The sequence below is a fragment of the Trematomus bernacchii genome, unplaced genomic scaffold (assembly GCF_902827165.1).
Source record: "Trematomus bernacchii unplaced genomic scaffold, fTreBer1.1, whole genome shotgun sequence".
NCBI lineage: Eukaryota > Metazoa > Chordata > Actinopteri > Perciformes > Nototheniidae > Trematomus > Trematomus bernacchii.
In genome coordinates, this window is record NW_022987828.1 from 295824 (window position 1) to 314131 (window position 18308).

The 18308-nt window shown below is 40.0% G+C and overlaps 1 protein-coding gene across 1 annotated transcript; it reads right to left on the bottom strand.

Moving 5' to 3' along the window:
• Window positions 1–1720: 1720 nt before the first annotated feature.
• On the bottom strand, window positions 1721–17861 carry LOC117499798 (rab11 family-interacting protein 2). Its single transcript, XM_034152428.1, has 6 exons — window positions 17693–17861; window positions 16281–16860; window positions 12531–12937; window positions 10988–11321; window positions 8852–8918; window positions 1721–6566 (listed from the first exon to the last, which is right to left on the bottom strand). Exons 2-6 carry the CDS (start codon window positions 16631–16633, stop codon window positions 6339–6341), a joined length of 1389 nt encoding a protein of 462 aa, XP_034008319.1. The 5' UTR covers window positions 16634–16860; window positions 17693–17861; the 3' UTR covers window positions 1721–6338.
• Between the last annotated feature and the right edge of the window lie 447 nt (window positions 17862–18308).

Below are 18308 nucleotides of genomic sequence, written 5' to 3' on the forward strand. Positions count from 1 at the left end.
TGAAAAGAGTTGTAGGCTCTATCTTTCACCCTTGTTTGCTGTTCAATGTTGACAGATTCCCTCTTTCCTCTGGTTATCATCTGGCTTTGTTCACCTGATACCAGACGCGTGGCAGCTATCAAAGGAAGACAATACCATCAATACAATGCTCAACGCTGGGATCTGCAGCACGTTTGACACCTGATTTATCTCAAGCACCCATTCAGATTAGTTAACTATCCAACAAAGAGCCCTGCGTTGGAGGAGAGGGTGTGGTCTGATACTCTGGGGAGTTTGAGGGGTTAACCTTGACATCTGGCCCCCGATCATCCAACAAGTACAGGCCAGCTGCCAAAATAGGTCTGCTTTTTTCCCTAAAAACACCTCATCCATCTGCTGAATTTCTCCTCATATAAGTTTCTCCATGATTGCCTGAGGCACTTCCATTCACAGACGCGTGCTGGGTGACACTGATCCCTGCTATGACGCCCATCCATATTTAAAGGGGAGCGCAGGTGACCTGTGGGTGGCCCTCTGTGGCACGCTTGGGCTCTCCAGCACCCACAGAATCTTACATAACATGCTTGTTGGATATTTCCTCAAATTACAGCAATATGATATAATGCACAAAGAACTAATGGGCTTTAATGTAGACGGCACTCAGATGACACGTGCCGTACAAAAGCTGGGACCTGTGAAATTCGATCAGTTCATGAATGTGTGAGGATGACAATGAGTATTCCAATTAGCTTATGAATACAACAGGTGACACCTACATAAAGCCCAATTACACACTTATTTGTGCTCTCCCAAAGCTGACTATAAGTTAACACAGAAGGATAAAAAATTAATCATGAGCAAGCTGCCAATTTGGTCTCCAGCTAGAATTATCTGGAATTTAACACTTAGATCTAGCCACAAGTAAAGCAAAAATGAACTGTTCTATCAGCACATGTGGTTCTGTATCTATTTCTGTCATGAGGCATTCAAAGATTTTAGGAATTGTGTTGCAAGTAATCTGTTTTTTCATGGTGTTGTGGTTACCACCGCTTTGCATCTTCCACCATCAGCTCTTTCGCGGTGCCGCAGTGTTCAGTAGCAGCTGCCGCTGGGTCGTTGTGAACCTCTTCAGGGACTTCTACAGAAGAGACGACAGGGGAGAGGTCATGTTTTAACCTGCTATGTGCCGGGAAGAAAAAGCCACCAACAAAAGCATCAGGCGGTAAACAACACAAGTGTCTCTTGTCCCAAATACTTCACACAGTCTTGTTGCACACATAGGCAAATTAGAGTGGACCTTTAACAAGTAATCTTTACTCAGTTGTCAAACGATGCCACTTCTCCCTTTACCGGGAAGGCATGGGAATTTCTCAAGAACAAAAAAGGAAGAGCTGCCTAGAGCAAGGGAGAAAACAAAAGCTTTGACACAAATCAGTACAATTTAAAACACTAATCATGGTTTAACTGCCAGCGAGATCGTAGTTAATTGAGAGTGGATTTAATTTATCCTTAAGAATGATAGGGACAGGAACAGATGAATAGCAACCCACTTTATGGATGATTATCAACACAATTTACACTGCAGTTTGATCAACCACATATGCTGCAAAATGTAAGATGCAGATAACATAATTAGAATGTTGTTGAAATTCAGATGTCAAGTATGTAAAGACACTTACACCACAATTACATTTGATTTTTTTATAGAAATGTTTGCCTTAAAAAACTATACAGAAGCAAATTTCATTTACAGAGTTTATTGAAAATGACATTGGATTTGAATTATAATGATGGTGACGATATCTAAAAGGAACAAGTCAAAACTGTAGTACATGGATGAATTTAAGAAATGCATCCCCAAATTCTTCTGAATTAGTGCTTGCGTTGGCACTTTATATAGTCATCATTAACAGCATCATACTGTTATTATATTACATACATTTTCCAAACCCCAACGCTTTTCCAGAACTACAATAATAAAAAAAAGCCATACATTCTTGTATCCACACATCCAGGTATGAAAGTCTTGCATATAGGCTATTATGTGAAAAAAAGAAAAGAAAATCATGTACCTTTTCCGATGAAAGCACTTTTTTTCATTCAGAGTTAATTACATTACAATAAGGTAGTGTGACGAGTTGATGAAAATTATCCCAATCTTGAGGAATCAATGAAAAAAACGTTTTACATAATCAAAACATTTGATTGACATGCAGAAATGACAAGAATCAGCCATTTACTTCCATTTTTTTTTTTACATTACAAGGCTTGTGGCTGACTACCTTGAGAAACACGCGAGTATCAAAATGTCATTTAAGGTCTCCACCATGTTGGGGCACTAAACTCAACTCACATTGTTTATTTGTGTTGGCACCTCTTGTGCACCAGCCTCCATACAATTGTGTAAACTCAATGCTAACTGGCGAGATCTTTTATAAACACAGTCATCATTTCCTTCAAAAACTGTGTGCCACATTACAAGCACCGTCAGGGGATTTAGCGGGAGCTTAAGTCTTAGTGTCTGGCAGCTGTATGTGGCCTATGGCAAGCAGCATCATATTATCAGTAGAAGACTTAAAAAGCTGCCAGAGGAGGATTGTGAGATCCGACTTGAGCTTTATGTCATCTTCATCAAAAGGTTCAATGCATGCTTCGTCAACATGGAAAAAATCCCCATATGTTTGCACTGTTTGTTTTCTTTGAATGGGGTGGACAACACTAACAAAACATACTTTTATGCATTTGCAAAATACTCTATATTAATGTGAATTACAACACAGGCCAAATTGTATAGGAAATGTTGCCTCCACGCTTTGCACATTGGAACATTGGCATTGATTGGATGACAAATATTATGCAAAAGAGCAGAGGAGGAAGTGCAATAATGATGCAGGGGTGGTTGTGTTTTTTTTGTTTTTTGCAATGCACCCCTTTACAATGTTGTGCTAGAAAATGATTTGAAAATGCTTTTCATTTAGATTAGCGATTTATTCTGACATCTTCCAAAGCACCAAATGATATTAAAGCATATAAAAGCAAATGTAGCAATCAATATGACAGGCAAAATGAATGAATTTGAACTACGCAACTCCTCATTTTTCATTTGAACTAAATAACCTCGGGGTCCGAATGTGTTAAACATTTATTTATTACGACCTTATCGTTTTTGTCATCGAGCAGCAGCGGTGCTTTGGGGCAAATAGTTGACCTGAGTGTAAATCACCTGTTTCATTCTCTGCTTTACACTATAATGCACCATATGTCATACACTAAATACAGAAGCAACAGAACATGTCTATAAAGCTGGAATATCCCAACTACTTTGCCAGTATCTGTTTCGCTCATATTAAAGATAGGTGGTAAATACTTTTCTTAAGTTTTACATTTTCATTCCTACCTTTGAATTTTTATTTGGCTTAACATGAATTCGACTGAATTTCAGACCTAAGTAAGCACATTTGCAAACATTTTACAGCACAGTGAAATGCGCAAAAAGTCAAAGTGAGGAGATATTACAAAGTGACTATACAGTATGTACAATGGAAGTATTGAGACTTTGTCAAAGGTCCATTTACAACTAGCAATACAGAGTAGTTAAAGCAGTTTAAACAATAAAAGCCTGTAACACGAGTTCACACTTCAGCACACGTAGGAAGGCAATCAGTGAGAAGCTTCTCCGTAATGTGAAACAGATTCTTATCCACATATTTTCTTAATTACTATCACATAATACTCATCATTTCGTGAAGTGATTCAAACATGTTTGGCAAAATATATGCAGATCAAATAACCCTCCTCCAATACGAAGGAATTTACCCAACATCTGTGTCACATCATCGCACAAAACAATCACTTCTTGTCCATAATGAAGATGTCTGAGTGACGTCAGAGTAATAGAAGGAAGGAGGGGGGGGGGGGGGGGGGGGGGGATCAGTGTGTGAAATGATCTCTTTGGATACACCAAATACTTTAAAGGCAAGCAAGGTTCTATGGCCTTGTAAGTGTTTTGTATATCATTATACATTTCAGAATCACGTATTTCAAAATCGAGCAGGATACATTCAGTAACAAGACGTTTTGGCTTCAAGTCCACGAAGAGATCGCATACCTTCACATGAAGTAACTCAGCAGCAGAAATAATTAGTACATGACAAACTGTTTTTCCAGTGGTTCATGAAAAAGTGTGTTTTGACATTCCATAGATACAGTGTAGCACTCAACTGTGATTTGGTATCATACAGTGTAAAGGTCAACAATTGTATAAGACTGAAAAGTAATTACAAAATAGCTAGAAACACCAGAAGGAAATACCAGCATAAGAACAAAGTCACCGGAAAAATAAGATTGATAAATCAACTGCTATAATACAATACGTGTTTAACACTGTACATGAAGCTGCTTCTCATCTAAAAGGAATACAAAACTTGAATGTAAACCTAAACATCAGGAAGTTATTCAACTATTGTTGAACATCTAGCTCGAACACAGGTAAAGGAGATACAAAGCATTCACCTTTAAGTAGTCATTTTAGTACCAGGAGTGCGCTCCAAAAGCAGCTAGGGGGTAACGAAACAACAATATCCATCGATTCAGTGACCAACAATGCAATATCTCTGGTGCAAGTGAAAACATTCATTAAGATACGCTTTTATTTTGAAATCCCTAAGGCAGGTTTATTTTTGGACCAATTTCCATCTAATCACCCTCCTACACATTTAAAGATTGTTTTTACATAAATGTCAAGTCATTTTTTTTTAGCTATCTTTTGTAAATGTAGTTTTGTTACAAGGGCATATTACATCACCTGGCATTGATCAATAGAAACAAATATTGCATTATTGGTGGAGAATCAACGTTAAACCATATTGTGGTGAAACGTGTCACACCCTTTAACGCTGCCCCTTATTTCACTCAGCGTTCGTTCGGTAAAAACGGACACATTCTCAGAGTTAAACATGGAAACAACATATGTTGTTGTGACATTAGCATCACAGATTGAAGCGACATATGAGATGACATCAAACTGTGAAATGAGGACATTTTGCTTCTGACACCAGCTGTCACACTGTGATCTGCAACCTGAATGACACTCATTGGCTGTTTACCTCGAACAGTTATGCACTGATCATAATTAGTACCGTGAAGTGGTGAAACACGTTCATATTACTGTATATTCATTTTAGAATTCGTGTTTAGAACACAGAGAAACTGACATGAGGCACAGTACATCGTTCATCTGTGACTAGGTAAACACATATGAAAGCCGATGTAAATACATATCAAACTGTATCAGTATGACACTTATGAATGATAATATTTGTTGGGACTTTTACCATCTGTTGAGTGTTAAACATTAGAAAGGGTGATGAGGGAGGGGGTACAGTAGCGTTTTGACCATTTTACAAATACATTGTTCATATGTAACCGAGCTATAACACATTTATAAATAAAGATTGTTCAGCATAAGTCCACATGTGCAGCTTGGTACCATAACACAATCTTCTCAAAATTGTAATAGAAGGAGATGGTTGATCTGTAGAGGCTGTAACAACATGACCAGTGAATCAAACAATATTAAAGACATGAGTTTGACTCAAAGCTTAGATTATAATGTAAACAACAACATTACCAGCAGAATGTAAAGCAAATTATTATTATTATTGCACTTAAAGTCAGTAAAATGATCACCTCCAGCAAATGACTGAGACACTAATAAACTTAATTGATAGTCATCACAAATAATAATAAAAAAGAATAGAAAGACAGTAACTGTACTGTATGTTTGTTCATTGGAAACCAGATTTCCAGATACTTTCCAGCAACTTCTTACAGTAACTCTCCTCCAGTCTTTCTAAGAATACACATCTGTAGAACAGAGGAGGCTCTAAAGCAAAGCTGATGCTTCCTCCTCTGAATGTGTATCGTAGTTTGAGACTCCAGTGTAAACACAGCAACTACAGCTTCATCTTCTCCACCCACTTGCCCGTGTTTCAGCAAACAGGAAACTTCAAAATACACCATCTGGTCAACTTGGATTTGGCTGCATTTGCACCTTAAGAGCTTTTGAGCCAATGACGGCAGCTGTATGTGCAACATGTGGGGAAGTGCATACCATATTGTCAAAAAAAAATTGATTTGATTGGACTTGAATCAATCATTGAATTTCTCTTATCCTGTACCTAACAATACACGGAAAAATAGGAATGCCAAAAGAAAAAGTACATAAAAGATACACCCATTGAATAAAATGTTCTTTAGGCAAGGACATAAACCATTGAGCAATTTGGCTTTGATCAATACCATTTGTTCTCACTTATTTTACCACATGAGTTCCTCCTTCATTAGTAACTGTTTGTCTTTCATTTCTTTTTACCAATTTTACCCGCCTTCTTTTTGGGCTCGTAGGGTGTCCGTAGAATGCTGGGCGTCTCCTCCATCACGCGCACGAGCAGGTTGTCGATGTAGTTCTCCAGCTCTCTGATGTGGGCGTCTTTCTTTTTCACCACCTCTTTCTGCTTGATGAGTTCCCGCACAACTTCCTCGAAGGACAGGTTGCTGTAGGCGGCCAGGCTTTCCGGTTTCACCTCCTGGAAATAAGAAAAAAGGACTTAGTTTGAGGCTCCATAATCACCATATTTGACATGGATCCTTTGTAAAAGTAGCCTGAATGATCTTCTATGAAATGTCAGCATCTGATAAACTGATCACAACGCGAATGAGAAAATAGACTAATTAGACGTGTTGGCCTAACGTGACATAGATTGTCATGTGTGTTTCTCTTGTTCTCTGCTGCTAATAAAGGCTAACACAGTTGTTAAGAAGAGAGTGCTGTCAGGAGATTTCGCGCACACATGTCAATAATGGCAGATGCTATGATCCAATACTGTGTTTGCAATGAGAATAAAGACATGTTTAACAGCTCTAATGGGACTTCACTTTGACACTAAAGCATTTAGCTAGAGAAAGTGGTTCTTCTTTAGTTTTAACTAGGGCTGGGCAATATGAAAAATCTAATATGACAGTATTTCTGACCAAATACCTCAATATCAATAATTGTGTGGGGAGTGTGTGGGAGAGAAACTACCAACTTTGGGATTTTAGCCTTTGAGGACCATTTACATGCACACAAACCTATACATCTAAATATAATACACTACAGGAAAGGGAAAGGGAAAGGGAAAGGGAAAGGGAAAGGGAAAGGGAAAGGGAACCCCCCCCCCCCCAAAAAAAGCATAATACGGCCTCTTTAAAACCAGTAAATGACAACACTTACAATTTTCAAAATCAAAGATAATATCTACTCTCATATCAAAATGATTATATAGTATCTATACATTGTACAACACATTTCAAAGCATGACCTCTCTGACTTAAGAGGCAAAAACTCTAAAATGCCTTTAAGAACTTAGCAGGTTTCCCAAAAAAACAGAATCTTTGTTTTGACGGGGGAAATGCCAGACTGCATATTTCTGCAATTAAAGGTCAGGCTGATAAATACCAAAATAAGGATGCAACCCAAGCCCAGCGTTGCTCTTTGAGGACAACCTGCTTGGACGGAGCCGTGTGGTACGGTATGTGCAGATCGTATTGCGCGGGTACGAGAGGAGCTGTAATCGTTTTTAATGAGGGACCACTTTATCGCTTCAGTGCTGGGCATCCTCCCCCGAACGGATAGAGCAGCAAAGCCTTCACCCTTGTTTAAAATACCACACTTATCAGCTTCCACTCCCATGCACCATTCAAGCCTCCACTAGCCGGGTAAAGACAATGCAGAAAGACCTGGAGCGGGACTGCTTACCAGGTATCTTATCGCTTCTAACAGCATGGAGGCTACTGTGGGGAGACGCGGACCAAAATGAAATATTTGCCACCGAGATTAAATGTCCGATGTAAGAAAGGGTTTAAGAACAGATCTCTGTAACCTATTCCTGGCACGCACACAATACAAAAAAGGTATTTCATCGAAAGATACTGCACTTGGAGAGGGAATACGAGAAGTGACAGCAATATGTTGTGTCGCATACAAGCATGTGTACGTGCATAGCTCTCTCTCACACACACACACACGCACACAGCATAATAACTAGGAGCTTCAGTGGCTGGTGACAAAGGCCTGGAAATGACCATGAATTGGCAAAGTGATGATGACCGTTTCCCTGCGATCAGTAGTGAGGAGAAGATAAGGCGCACACTTGGCATTCTCCAGTTGTGTCATTACAGTTTCTAATGAGCTCAGCTTTGAGAATCTAAAAGCTCAGTCCTTTGAAATCTCTCACTGCCTGCACCCCCCCCCCCCCTCCCCCTGTGTGTGGTTAATTAGGGCCTTGAAGCGGAGGAAATGGGAGCTGCCATTTCTGTGAGGCACTGCGGCATGCACAGGGGCACATGTGTGGATACCGACAGCCCTCAACACCCACAAAGAAAGGTGAGGAAAGCTATTATCAGCATTCTCCTTCTCATTTAGGCATCACTTCAGCCACTGCTCCTTCATTAATACTATTTGCTGTGTAATAGCTGGCAAATTTGACTTTTCTACTTCAAATTGGAGATACAAACTACAAAAAGGGTAAAACGCCATGTACAAAAAATGTAACAATCATTAAAAACAGAAAAACAAATGACATCTTTATGCTTTTTCCTGACTCCAATTACGGAATAACCCAGCACTATGACCGACCTCACAGAGGGAAATCTCACACCACTTCAAATTACGATCAGATCAGACACGATGACCGATGTGTGCAGCTGCTAATTAGTTGAATGGCACAGTCTGATTTTTTCAGAGGACTCAGAGATCAATGTGGCCATCTGCTTTGTCTAATAAAATATGACAAAAAACAATATCACGACAAGTCATGTCCGTCTTTCTTACCTTTTTCTTGCCGTATATGCCTTTCTTCTTATGGCCAAATGTGATGTCTTCATTTGACTTTTTATCACTGCAAAGCAATCAAAGACAATTCACATGAACACAGTAAAGTGACCGTCGTAGCCTATGAAGGATTAAAATATGTGATGTATTTGCTACAGAAGTTCACCTATCAATAATATACTTTAAAACAGCCTTTTGGTATTCCTGCACCGCATTACAGAAGGACCACTGAGCTACTGTACGACAAAGGCAGCAGTAAAGATGATGGACTAGTGCCTAAAGAGATAAGTGGTTAATTGGGTGGTCTATCTCTGCAGAGGATCTCATTACTATAGCTCAGAGGGCTCCGTTATCAAGCCCAGGCCCTCTAAAGAGCCACTAATGACACCTTCAGCTCTGATAAACCAGAACTCAGACACAGTGCCCACCAACTCTTTATGCAACACGGGGAGTAGAGGCAACGGGGCTCGGTGGAGAGGTTTGAACAACAATACTTGACAACAGAATGAAAGAGAGGGAGAGTAGGGGGGTTTCATCAGATGGGGAGATTTCAATCAACAAGGTATTCCAAACTTTAAGGGAATGTTGTAACCAATATCCTGTGGTTCAGTACTGGGTGTCCCACAGGGTAGCAAGGGCAAGTTTGGACATTGTGAGAGGATTGATGGAATATGATTTAAAAAAAACATGCAGTATATGCTCTTATAATCTACTGTCAGACGAGACAATACTTAAACATTTTGTTTTTGATTTAGAGCGCTTCACACTTTCAATGTGCTTCCATTAACTGCTTGTATTTGCCACTGATAGGCTCAGGATGTGTGTGACAACAATTTGGAGGGGATCTTTTGTTACTGTTGTTATTGTATCCAAACAAGTGTCGTTGTGAATACCTGCATAATGAAAATGTTGTCAAAATCAGCAATATAATCAGCCATGATATAGAAAATATTTTAGATAACTGTTAACTATGTTTTATGAACCCAAACACACACATGCTCTGTCAGCAGCGGCACCCCACCAGAGCTGTGGCCTGTGCTACAAAGTAGGATTTTCTGTTAGCACGTTTGTGATAGGCCATATGCTGCAAGCCACGCCCCTTTTATGTGAACACGCTCATAACCAGACTGAGGAACACTAGGTTGACATACTGCTTTTGTTAGGGTTAGTAAAGCCAGATAACACTCCGATATCCTGGGTATGTTGAACTGGCTTCAAGGTACAGGCCTCTGGTGAAGAGTAAAGAAAAACGTTTGATTTTCCATAGGGCCCTTCCATACCGTCTGAGCCCGTCAGGGGCCAAAACAAGCAGTTTGAGTGGACTTGTATTGACGGTGCACTTTGAGTGGAAGGATATTTCTGCAGTCCATTCTCCAGTGGCTGTCTACAGCCTTCTTACACAATACTGAAACAAGTGTGGTCACTATTAGTCACTTGGATATCAAGAAACCATGGGACGCTTGCCTCATAAATGTTTTTTGATGTGAGGCTACAAAAATATACATGAGCATTAATTATACCTTTGGTTAACCGAAAGGAGAGACATTTACCGAAGGTGCTGCCTTAGGACGAAGCATTCATTTAAAATTAGGCTCTTTAAACCCAAGAGGGATAAATAATAACTTGAAGGCATTTTTGTAGCATCTTCTAGATTATATATATATATATATATATATATATGTGTGTCCTCAAATAGCTGATGTATTTGAGAACTGAAAGTGTTTTTAAGGGTTGAGTTTAGATATACAGATTGACTTTGAAGTGTGTCGGGGTTAGTCATTATTATTGTTTTGTGAATAATGAATATAAAAGAGAAACAGAATATGTTCCTTTGTATTGAAAAAACATTATTCAAAGATATTTGTACCTTTCCCATCATCATGTCTTAATGGACATGTATCTAAATGTCTGTATTGATGCAGAGTAATAGATGTACTTTATAAACTTGGTGCTTTATAGGTGAAATGAATGATTCATTGACTGTTTATCAGGAACAGGAAGAATACCCCAGTCACTACCCTAATAAAGAAACATAGAAGACATTCTGTGAGATGAGTAAAGCCTGGTGCGCTGAATGAGAGTGAGCTGGTGTTTTAATTAGGATCAAATCATACAGAGCAAACGAAGACAGTATACCTGGTTTTGTAGTTGGAGATGAAGGGGTTAGTGTCTCCACTGAAGGGGTTGGGGGAGCACAGGTCTCCAGAGCTGCCCGATCGCCCCCCATAGTTGGTCTTGCGGCCTTCCTTCTTTCCAGTCACGCGTTCCAGTAGGCTGACCTTCTCCTTTTTCTCCTTCCGCTCCGGCCGGTCCCACAGCTGCCCGTGCTCCCCCTCAAATGGGTTGCGGTTGCGTGGGAGCGTGGCATACTTCTGTGGCAGGGTGTCACTGATATCAGTGAAAGGGTCACTGTGTGCCTCTCCGTCCTGGTAGCCTGGCACCTCGCTCTGGGAACGCCTGTGAGGGCCGCCTGCAAGACAAACCAAAGGGAGTACATCAACTGCATACTTCAAGATGCAGTTATCTGAACAATGTATCAATGCATATCACTAATCACAAAAAGGCCACATTTGTTACCGTTTTGTTTTAATATATGTGATATTTGTAACTTGAGATGATCACATGGCCAGAAGTCATTGTAATGTAACTGCCTCAGATTGCTGTGCAGTGGAGATCGGACTTTCCTGACGGAGCAGGTGGATTGAGTATTGCTTTCTTTGTTACCCTTTACCCTCATTTGGAGATTTAGAGATCAACAGTTATGTTTTTGGTCATTAATATCAGCCAATTCTGATTGTTGCCGGACACCTTTCAGCTTCCTCTGACAATAGTAAGAATTTAAGTGCATCGGCACAAACCATAATGTATCCTAAATCAGCAAATAGCATGATTGCATATCAATAACTGACCTAAAAATACATCACCAGATAAATATGTTTTGCGATAATCTTTTATTTCAGTCAGTCCTTATCCATCCTTTTGCTTTTGTCCTTACACAATGCAGGACATTCGTACATTTTCTATCATTATCATTACTATATTGTTTTGGGTAGTTTTGCGTTATCATTTTATAGCCCATTCCGTTTGATCTCTTTCTTTCTGTTGTTCAAATTGGGAGTATTCTTTGCATTGATTTACAGCTTCTGCAACTCAGGGAGAGAGGGGGCAAATGGGAGGCCAATTATACTGGTAAGAAACAGAGGTCAATTAAGGTCACAGATTGATAGGATTGACCTAAATAACGAGGCTAGTGAAGATTGTATACCTTGTTGTGTAAATATCTTTTTTTCTCCATAGCTCTATTGACCTCTACTGATGGCCACTACAAATTGCAACAGCATCCTATATTGACAATAAGTCAGTCACACAAGAAGAAGATATTTAATTAAGAACAGGTTGACAGCCAACGTCTTTTTATAAGGAATAGCAATGTGAAATAGTACCATTTTAGTGCTCTAAAATGACGCCTTTTATTCTACAGATATAGCAGGAATGTTTGAGATACAAGGTAGACTCTCTGATCATCAGTGACTCGGTTAATGAATGGGATGATTGTTATTTAAAAAAACAGTAACTCCTGCACGCATTTGCCAACCGCTAAAAAATGATTTATACAGGACATAATTCAACTGCCTTATAAACAAGGAATCTCGAAAGAAATAAGAGTTTTGTTCCTCACCACTTTCTTCTATGGAGTTCATGGAATCCAGTTTGGGTCGGAAGTGAGTCCCAATGAGATCGGACATGGAATGGGCTGCAGAGAGTTTGTGGGCCCCAGAGAGCAGCGGCCTCTTGACCTTAGCTTCAGGCTGGGGTTGTGGTTCTGGGGCGAGGGACTGGCGGTTTGGCTCTGCGTCGCTGGCAGCAGAGCGAGGCAGGATGGCAGAGGACGTATCACTGAAGCCGCTATCGTGTTTGCGACCTTTCATTTTGTCTTTAAGTTTGGAAAAAGGCGAGCGGGGCTTCTCCTTCATGGAGAGGTCGAACATGCTGGCAGTCATGTTGTTCCTCATGAACTGGATGCTCACTTGGATGCGGCCTCGTTCTTTCCTCTTCTTCCCCGGCTTAGACTCCAAGGAATACCAGCTAAAAAAAATGAAAGAGGGGACGCTTAGGCTGAGCAAATTCAATGAGACAATTTATATAAAAAGAGCAGGATTTATAAGAAAATCTTCTCAGTTGATTACATGTTATTCAACATAATTCAGTATGACAGGTATACAAAGTCAGAATGTGGTAAAAGTCTATCAAACAATGCGACAAAAGGAAAAAATAGCCCACATTCTCGCTAATGTGCTCTACCTACTTCTTTGTGGACATCACTGAAAAGGCTAATTTGAGCAGACTAATCCAACAGCGACACACAAAAGCAGGGGCTTAAATCGTTTGAACTTTTTCTGACACACACAGGAATACAATTTATCATTCAGAGGATAAACATTATTCCCTGCAAACTGAACATAGGAAATAGCCTGCTGCTGAATAATATAGACCATTTCAGGCTGCTTTTTGGGCTCCTATTTGTTTAACCTCTCCGCTTCTTCAACTGGAAGTAATGGGATTTATGCATTCATTCTTAGCGAAATAAAGTGGCATTTGCACAAATCTGGCCTTTGTTCAGAAATGCAACGACAAGCAATTGGGAAATTGCAAAGCCCCGGTGCAGGTCCAGCCAACAGTTCATACATGTTAATGAGACGTATCCTCTGTGTTATAGGGCTTGTGACAATGTCCTTTAAGACGCTGCAGTAGGAAAACCTCTACCAGTCATTGTGTTCTATTTGATGTGTTCATCTGGGAGATGATGAAGGTGTTTTCTAAACGGTGGTCACATTAATATGCTGTATACCTTTGCACTCATCCATCATGGTGCAGTTTGATCATTATAATAAATTGTTCTAATTTTAAAAATATCTTTTTGTGAAAAGTACTTGAATTTAATTGACATTTTACCTAAATGTAAGCAATTCTTTTTTTCTTTCTTTCATACAATTATTGATATTTCTTCGTGGATTAATATGGAGATTTGTGTGATCCCTTGAATTCCAGCATGAAATACCATTTATCAGTTCATCCAAAAAAGGTGTTGGTATTAGCTTTCTAAAACCTGCAGCTGTTCAACGCTATTCTGAAGCCGTCTAGCTCGTGGCTCGGGGAGCCGCTCATGAAAGGGCCTCGCTGGGTCCGATTCCCAGGCTGCGCGCCGCTCTCAGTCTGATCAGCAGCCACAGCATACGGCTGCCGTGGGGCCGGGGCTGCACCTCACGTGTGTCTCAAGGCCAAGATAAACCTCCCTGTGCTTGGAACCACAATCCTCCCACTCGGGCCTGGACCGCTGGGAAACTCCTCACAATCAACAAACACAGGTGTGCGATAATTATGGGCTGCCTACTCAGATATCAAGACGGGCTTTCCTCCCCTATATGTGGGTTCAAAAACATTGCGGATGGGCCGCGGTGAACACAGGCCCACTGTGGAGTGTGGATATAACATTGAGGGACCCGGCATCATTGTCAAGTATGCCTGCAGTGCAGTGTGGGATTGGGCCAACAAGCAATATGAGCGTATCCATTACAGAACCTCTGCTGAAAAAGTGCACGGCCTGGAGGTGCATCGGCTCAGGCACTTTAAACAAATAACAGCCATCCACGCTGATTATAACATATTGTGATTCTCCTGACTGATGGGCAGAGAGGAAGTGTGCTAATGTCTTTTTTGTGTTGAAATGTGCGGTGAGCTAATTAACACCAGATCCAATTTGGTTATTCTGTTCCTGTTTGCTTAATGTGAGGTTAAAATGTGTGCGTGTGTTGAACTAGTAGGGGTCAACACCCACAATTGTATCCTTATATAACACTGCCTTGACGAGCTATAATAGTAGGTGGGATTAGTTTACATTCATCATCCGCTGAAGCCTTTCTGGTAGTGTAACCAAGGGACAAACCTTAACCAAGCATGCATTATGCATAGGGAGGGTGAACAGCCTAGACAAGTTACCAGTTAATGAATAGGCTGACTCACTCGATATACACCCAGTATCAGCCACCAATATCAGCCCCATGCTTATAATCTACACCTGACATGTATTCTTTTTTGGCTAAATGAAAGCACCCAGAAAAAATAAAAAAAACAGAAGGAAAATGTGTGAGCTCTACACAGAACAGGACAAGATTCAAAACCATGTTATTTAGAAAAGGCTATTTTCTATTCACACCTTTTTAAACAATTGTTTGCATAGGAGTGACTTACAAGACATGTTTAGCCAGCTCCACTTGTTTCATTAGGCCAACTGCTACTCACCATCACGTCAGTGACTGGTGAGCTTAAAATAACCTCCCAACAATATGAGCCCATCATAGGAGCCAGTTCTTTGCTAAGCCTCAAACAATAAAGGGTCAACAAGATGGAAAACTTCAATGAACGGAGCACTAATGTTCTACTTCATCTGAGACAATTGTGTTAGATCGATTAGAAGGAACACTCTGGTGTCTCGGTTTACCTACTGGCAACACAAAAGATCTATTTGCTCTTTCAAATTAAAACACGCCTGTCTAATAAAATGTAATCGTCTAAAACAAGGGTATAAAAGAGAATATTAAATTCAATTGTATTTAAATCATGTGGTGTACAGGAGTTAGGTCATGAACTTAATTTAGAACCGAACACAGACTTTAACGCACAAAACATTGGTATTTTGTGTAGCTTAATATGGCAAAACACATGTAGAAATGTGGCAAATAAATTATATTTTTGTCTATGCTGTAATCCACTTATGACTGGAAACCTTCTGCAAATATTTTCCACTTCCTCTCAAAATCCCCCTCTATCACCAGCAGCACGACAATGCATGAGTATGAGCTGGAGTTACAAAGAACATAAATGCTTATGACATACAAATGGGCTTAAATGATTACATATGAAAAGTACTATATCAAATGTAAGATTGAAAGAAAACTAAATGTAGTGGCATCCAAATACCACAGGCACAACATTTGATTATTGTACAAACTAATGAAGAAGCTCATAAGCTTGGTAATCTAGTTTTTATCTGGATCAAGTATTCCTTTCTTCACCTAAGTACTATCAAATAATATTCTCTTTGAGAATATCTCTATGGCTATATGTAGCAGTGGGTGTACTATTGTCGGTTACTAGCTTTGCAATGACATGATAACAGAGATGTCAAATCAAGGAGACATTTTGCCAAAACATGTTGCTCTAAATAAAACACAATAAAATGATATGGTGAGAATTTTGCAGCACATAATAAGTCATCTTATTTTAGACTGATGATTTGCACATTTCAATGGGCGTATGCACTACCTGAAACTATTTAGCGTGAAATCCACTGAAAAAAGTAATCTAAGCATGTTAAAATGTACGGCTTGTTGTGAAACAATATGCCTTGAGGTGAGTTTATGATACTTACTCAGTTTTCTTCCGTTCCTTGTTATCGAAGATTTCATTGAGGCTGATGGACCTTTGACCCAGGAACTTGTCCATCCCAACCAAAGAGCGGTGCATCACGATAAAGCAGAGTTCATATACTTCTGGGTTCCCCTCCAAAAGTAACCCCGGTAACTCAAAGGAGGCTTCCTCTCTCCAGACGGGGTTAAGCGTCTTCTCTGCCACCGATGTCGAGTACTTTTCCTTGCCCAGCTGAATGATAGTGTAGGCATCGTTGGTGCCATTTTTGCCCTTGGCCTGTAAACTGGTTGATTGAAGAACAGTGGCTTGGACATGGGTTGGAAACCACTTTTGAGACTGCTCGGCCAGTGACATGGTTATCAACTGAAAGCCATTCAAAACTAATTAATTATAATGTATGTAGTTAGTGTTTTTTTGTGGATGTGATGTGCAAAATGCAACAAACATGTTTCACTATAGTTTGTTGTCCATGTCAGTGTGGTTTATGAGCCTACAGAAGCAATCATTTTGAGCAAGTCTGATAAATTGAGCAAGCCTCATCTTCTGTCAAATCACAGATGTCCAAGCCACTTGAGAGTCATCTGAAAAAGCACAAAAGGAAACAGAACACCATTCAGTTTCTTTCCCAGAACCATTACATGACTCATGTGGGTGTAGAGGCTACATTGATATTAAGCCAGATAATATTTCCTCCATCTTTGATAGCAGTCACTTGCACAAACATGTGATTTTAAAGTAAATACACAGAAAATCAAGACTGAAACAGAGGTACATGTATGCTATATGATGTTGTACACCTGCTATACACAGATCTCCCCGAGCTGGAGTATCAGGAAACTGGTGATCTCATGCAGTGACACATTTGGGTGCTGGTACATTGTCACTGACTCAGTGCCATGGTCGTTTCATATAGTACCTACACATTACTTGTATTTGGTTACAGGGATGAAAATAGGAAAACGTATTCATAGTTATGTCAAATGATTATGAGTGGTGTCAAAGTGATTTTGTCACTACCCATGAGCAACTCTAGGTTTTATCTTAAGGTGACTCATCTCTAAAGGGTCTGTTCTTCAACTTGAAAGTGTGTTTCATTCATAAATCTGACGTTGCAAGACATCTCAGCTGTATGTTACTGAACTGACAGAGCCACGTGAAACCTATTAGTCCTGGATGTACCTTTAACTGAGCATCTTTCCAGAGATTCGTCCACGAACGGAGCTAGTATTTAACTCATTTCCAATATATAGTTAAACATTGAAGCAAATGTAAACACTAAATTGCAATACTAAATGATATGGTTAAAATGGAGCTTTGTTATAGTTGTTACATTCTGCAGAACAGCGTTAGATAGATGCAGCTAGCTAGCTTCAGAGCTAGCAGGCACACAGAGCATCACACACAGCTGCTTACCTCGGTGTCATGTTGTACCGACACTTGAAGGACATTCAGCACCTCAGCTCAGCAGAGACAGACTTCATCACAAATACATTCATGTAATGGTCCCTTAGGAAATTGGCCGCTAAAGTTAGTTGCTGCTGCTGCTGCTGCTGTTGATATTCACTTCTGTCGGCCAGCGGCGAGCTTTACTTCCTAGTCTGACGTCACTTCCTCATCATCCCGGTGGAAGTTCAAGCAACATATCAAAAATAAAAGGTGGTCGCACTAATAACTGCAGTTACAAAGGTTCTAAAATTAAGACTAAAAAACATTTCTTATAAAGTTAAATTCTGTGCAAAACATTTTTAATAAATAAAAACACTAAAAAGGAAGACCAATTGATGCATTCAGCTGTTGAGTTGTGGCTTTCCTGCACAGGTAAGCAGTAATGAGAGGCTATATGCTGTAAATAAATGTAGCTAACACTCTCTCCCCTGTAATATATGGTTATGTATGTGCGTGTGAGTCTGCCTGTGCTCGGGGGGTGCACTTTACTTGAGAGGTAAATCATACAAACATGGGAAGTGCTTTTGTCTCATGAGTGGGACATGGAGGTGCAGATAAGGGGTTCACTTGAATGAACACAGAC

What these genes read in the sequence shown, in the direction of transcription:
- LOC117499798 (XM_034152428.1), bottom strand. Translation starts at nt 16,633, where the DNA reads ATGTCACTGGCCGAGCAGTCTCAAAAGTGGTTTCCAACCCATGTCCAA. An exon ending in GAACTCCATAGAAGAAAGTG is followed by an intron (nt 11,322 to 12,530) that starts GTGAGGAACAAA and finishes TTTGTCTTGCAG; the next exon opens with GCGGCCCTCACAGGCGTTCC. An exon ending in GCATATACGGCAAGAAAAAG is followed by an intron (nt 6,567 to 8,851) that starts GTAAGAAAGACG and finishes TCTTATTTCCAG; the next exon opens with GAGGTGAAACCGGAAAGCCT.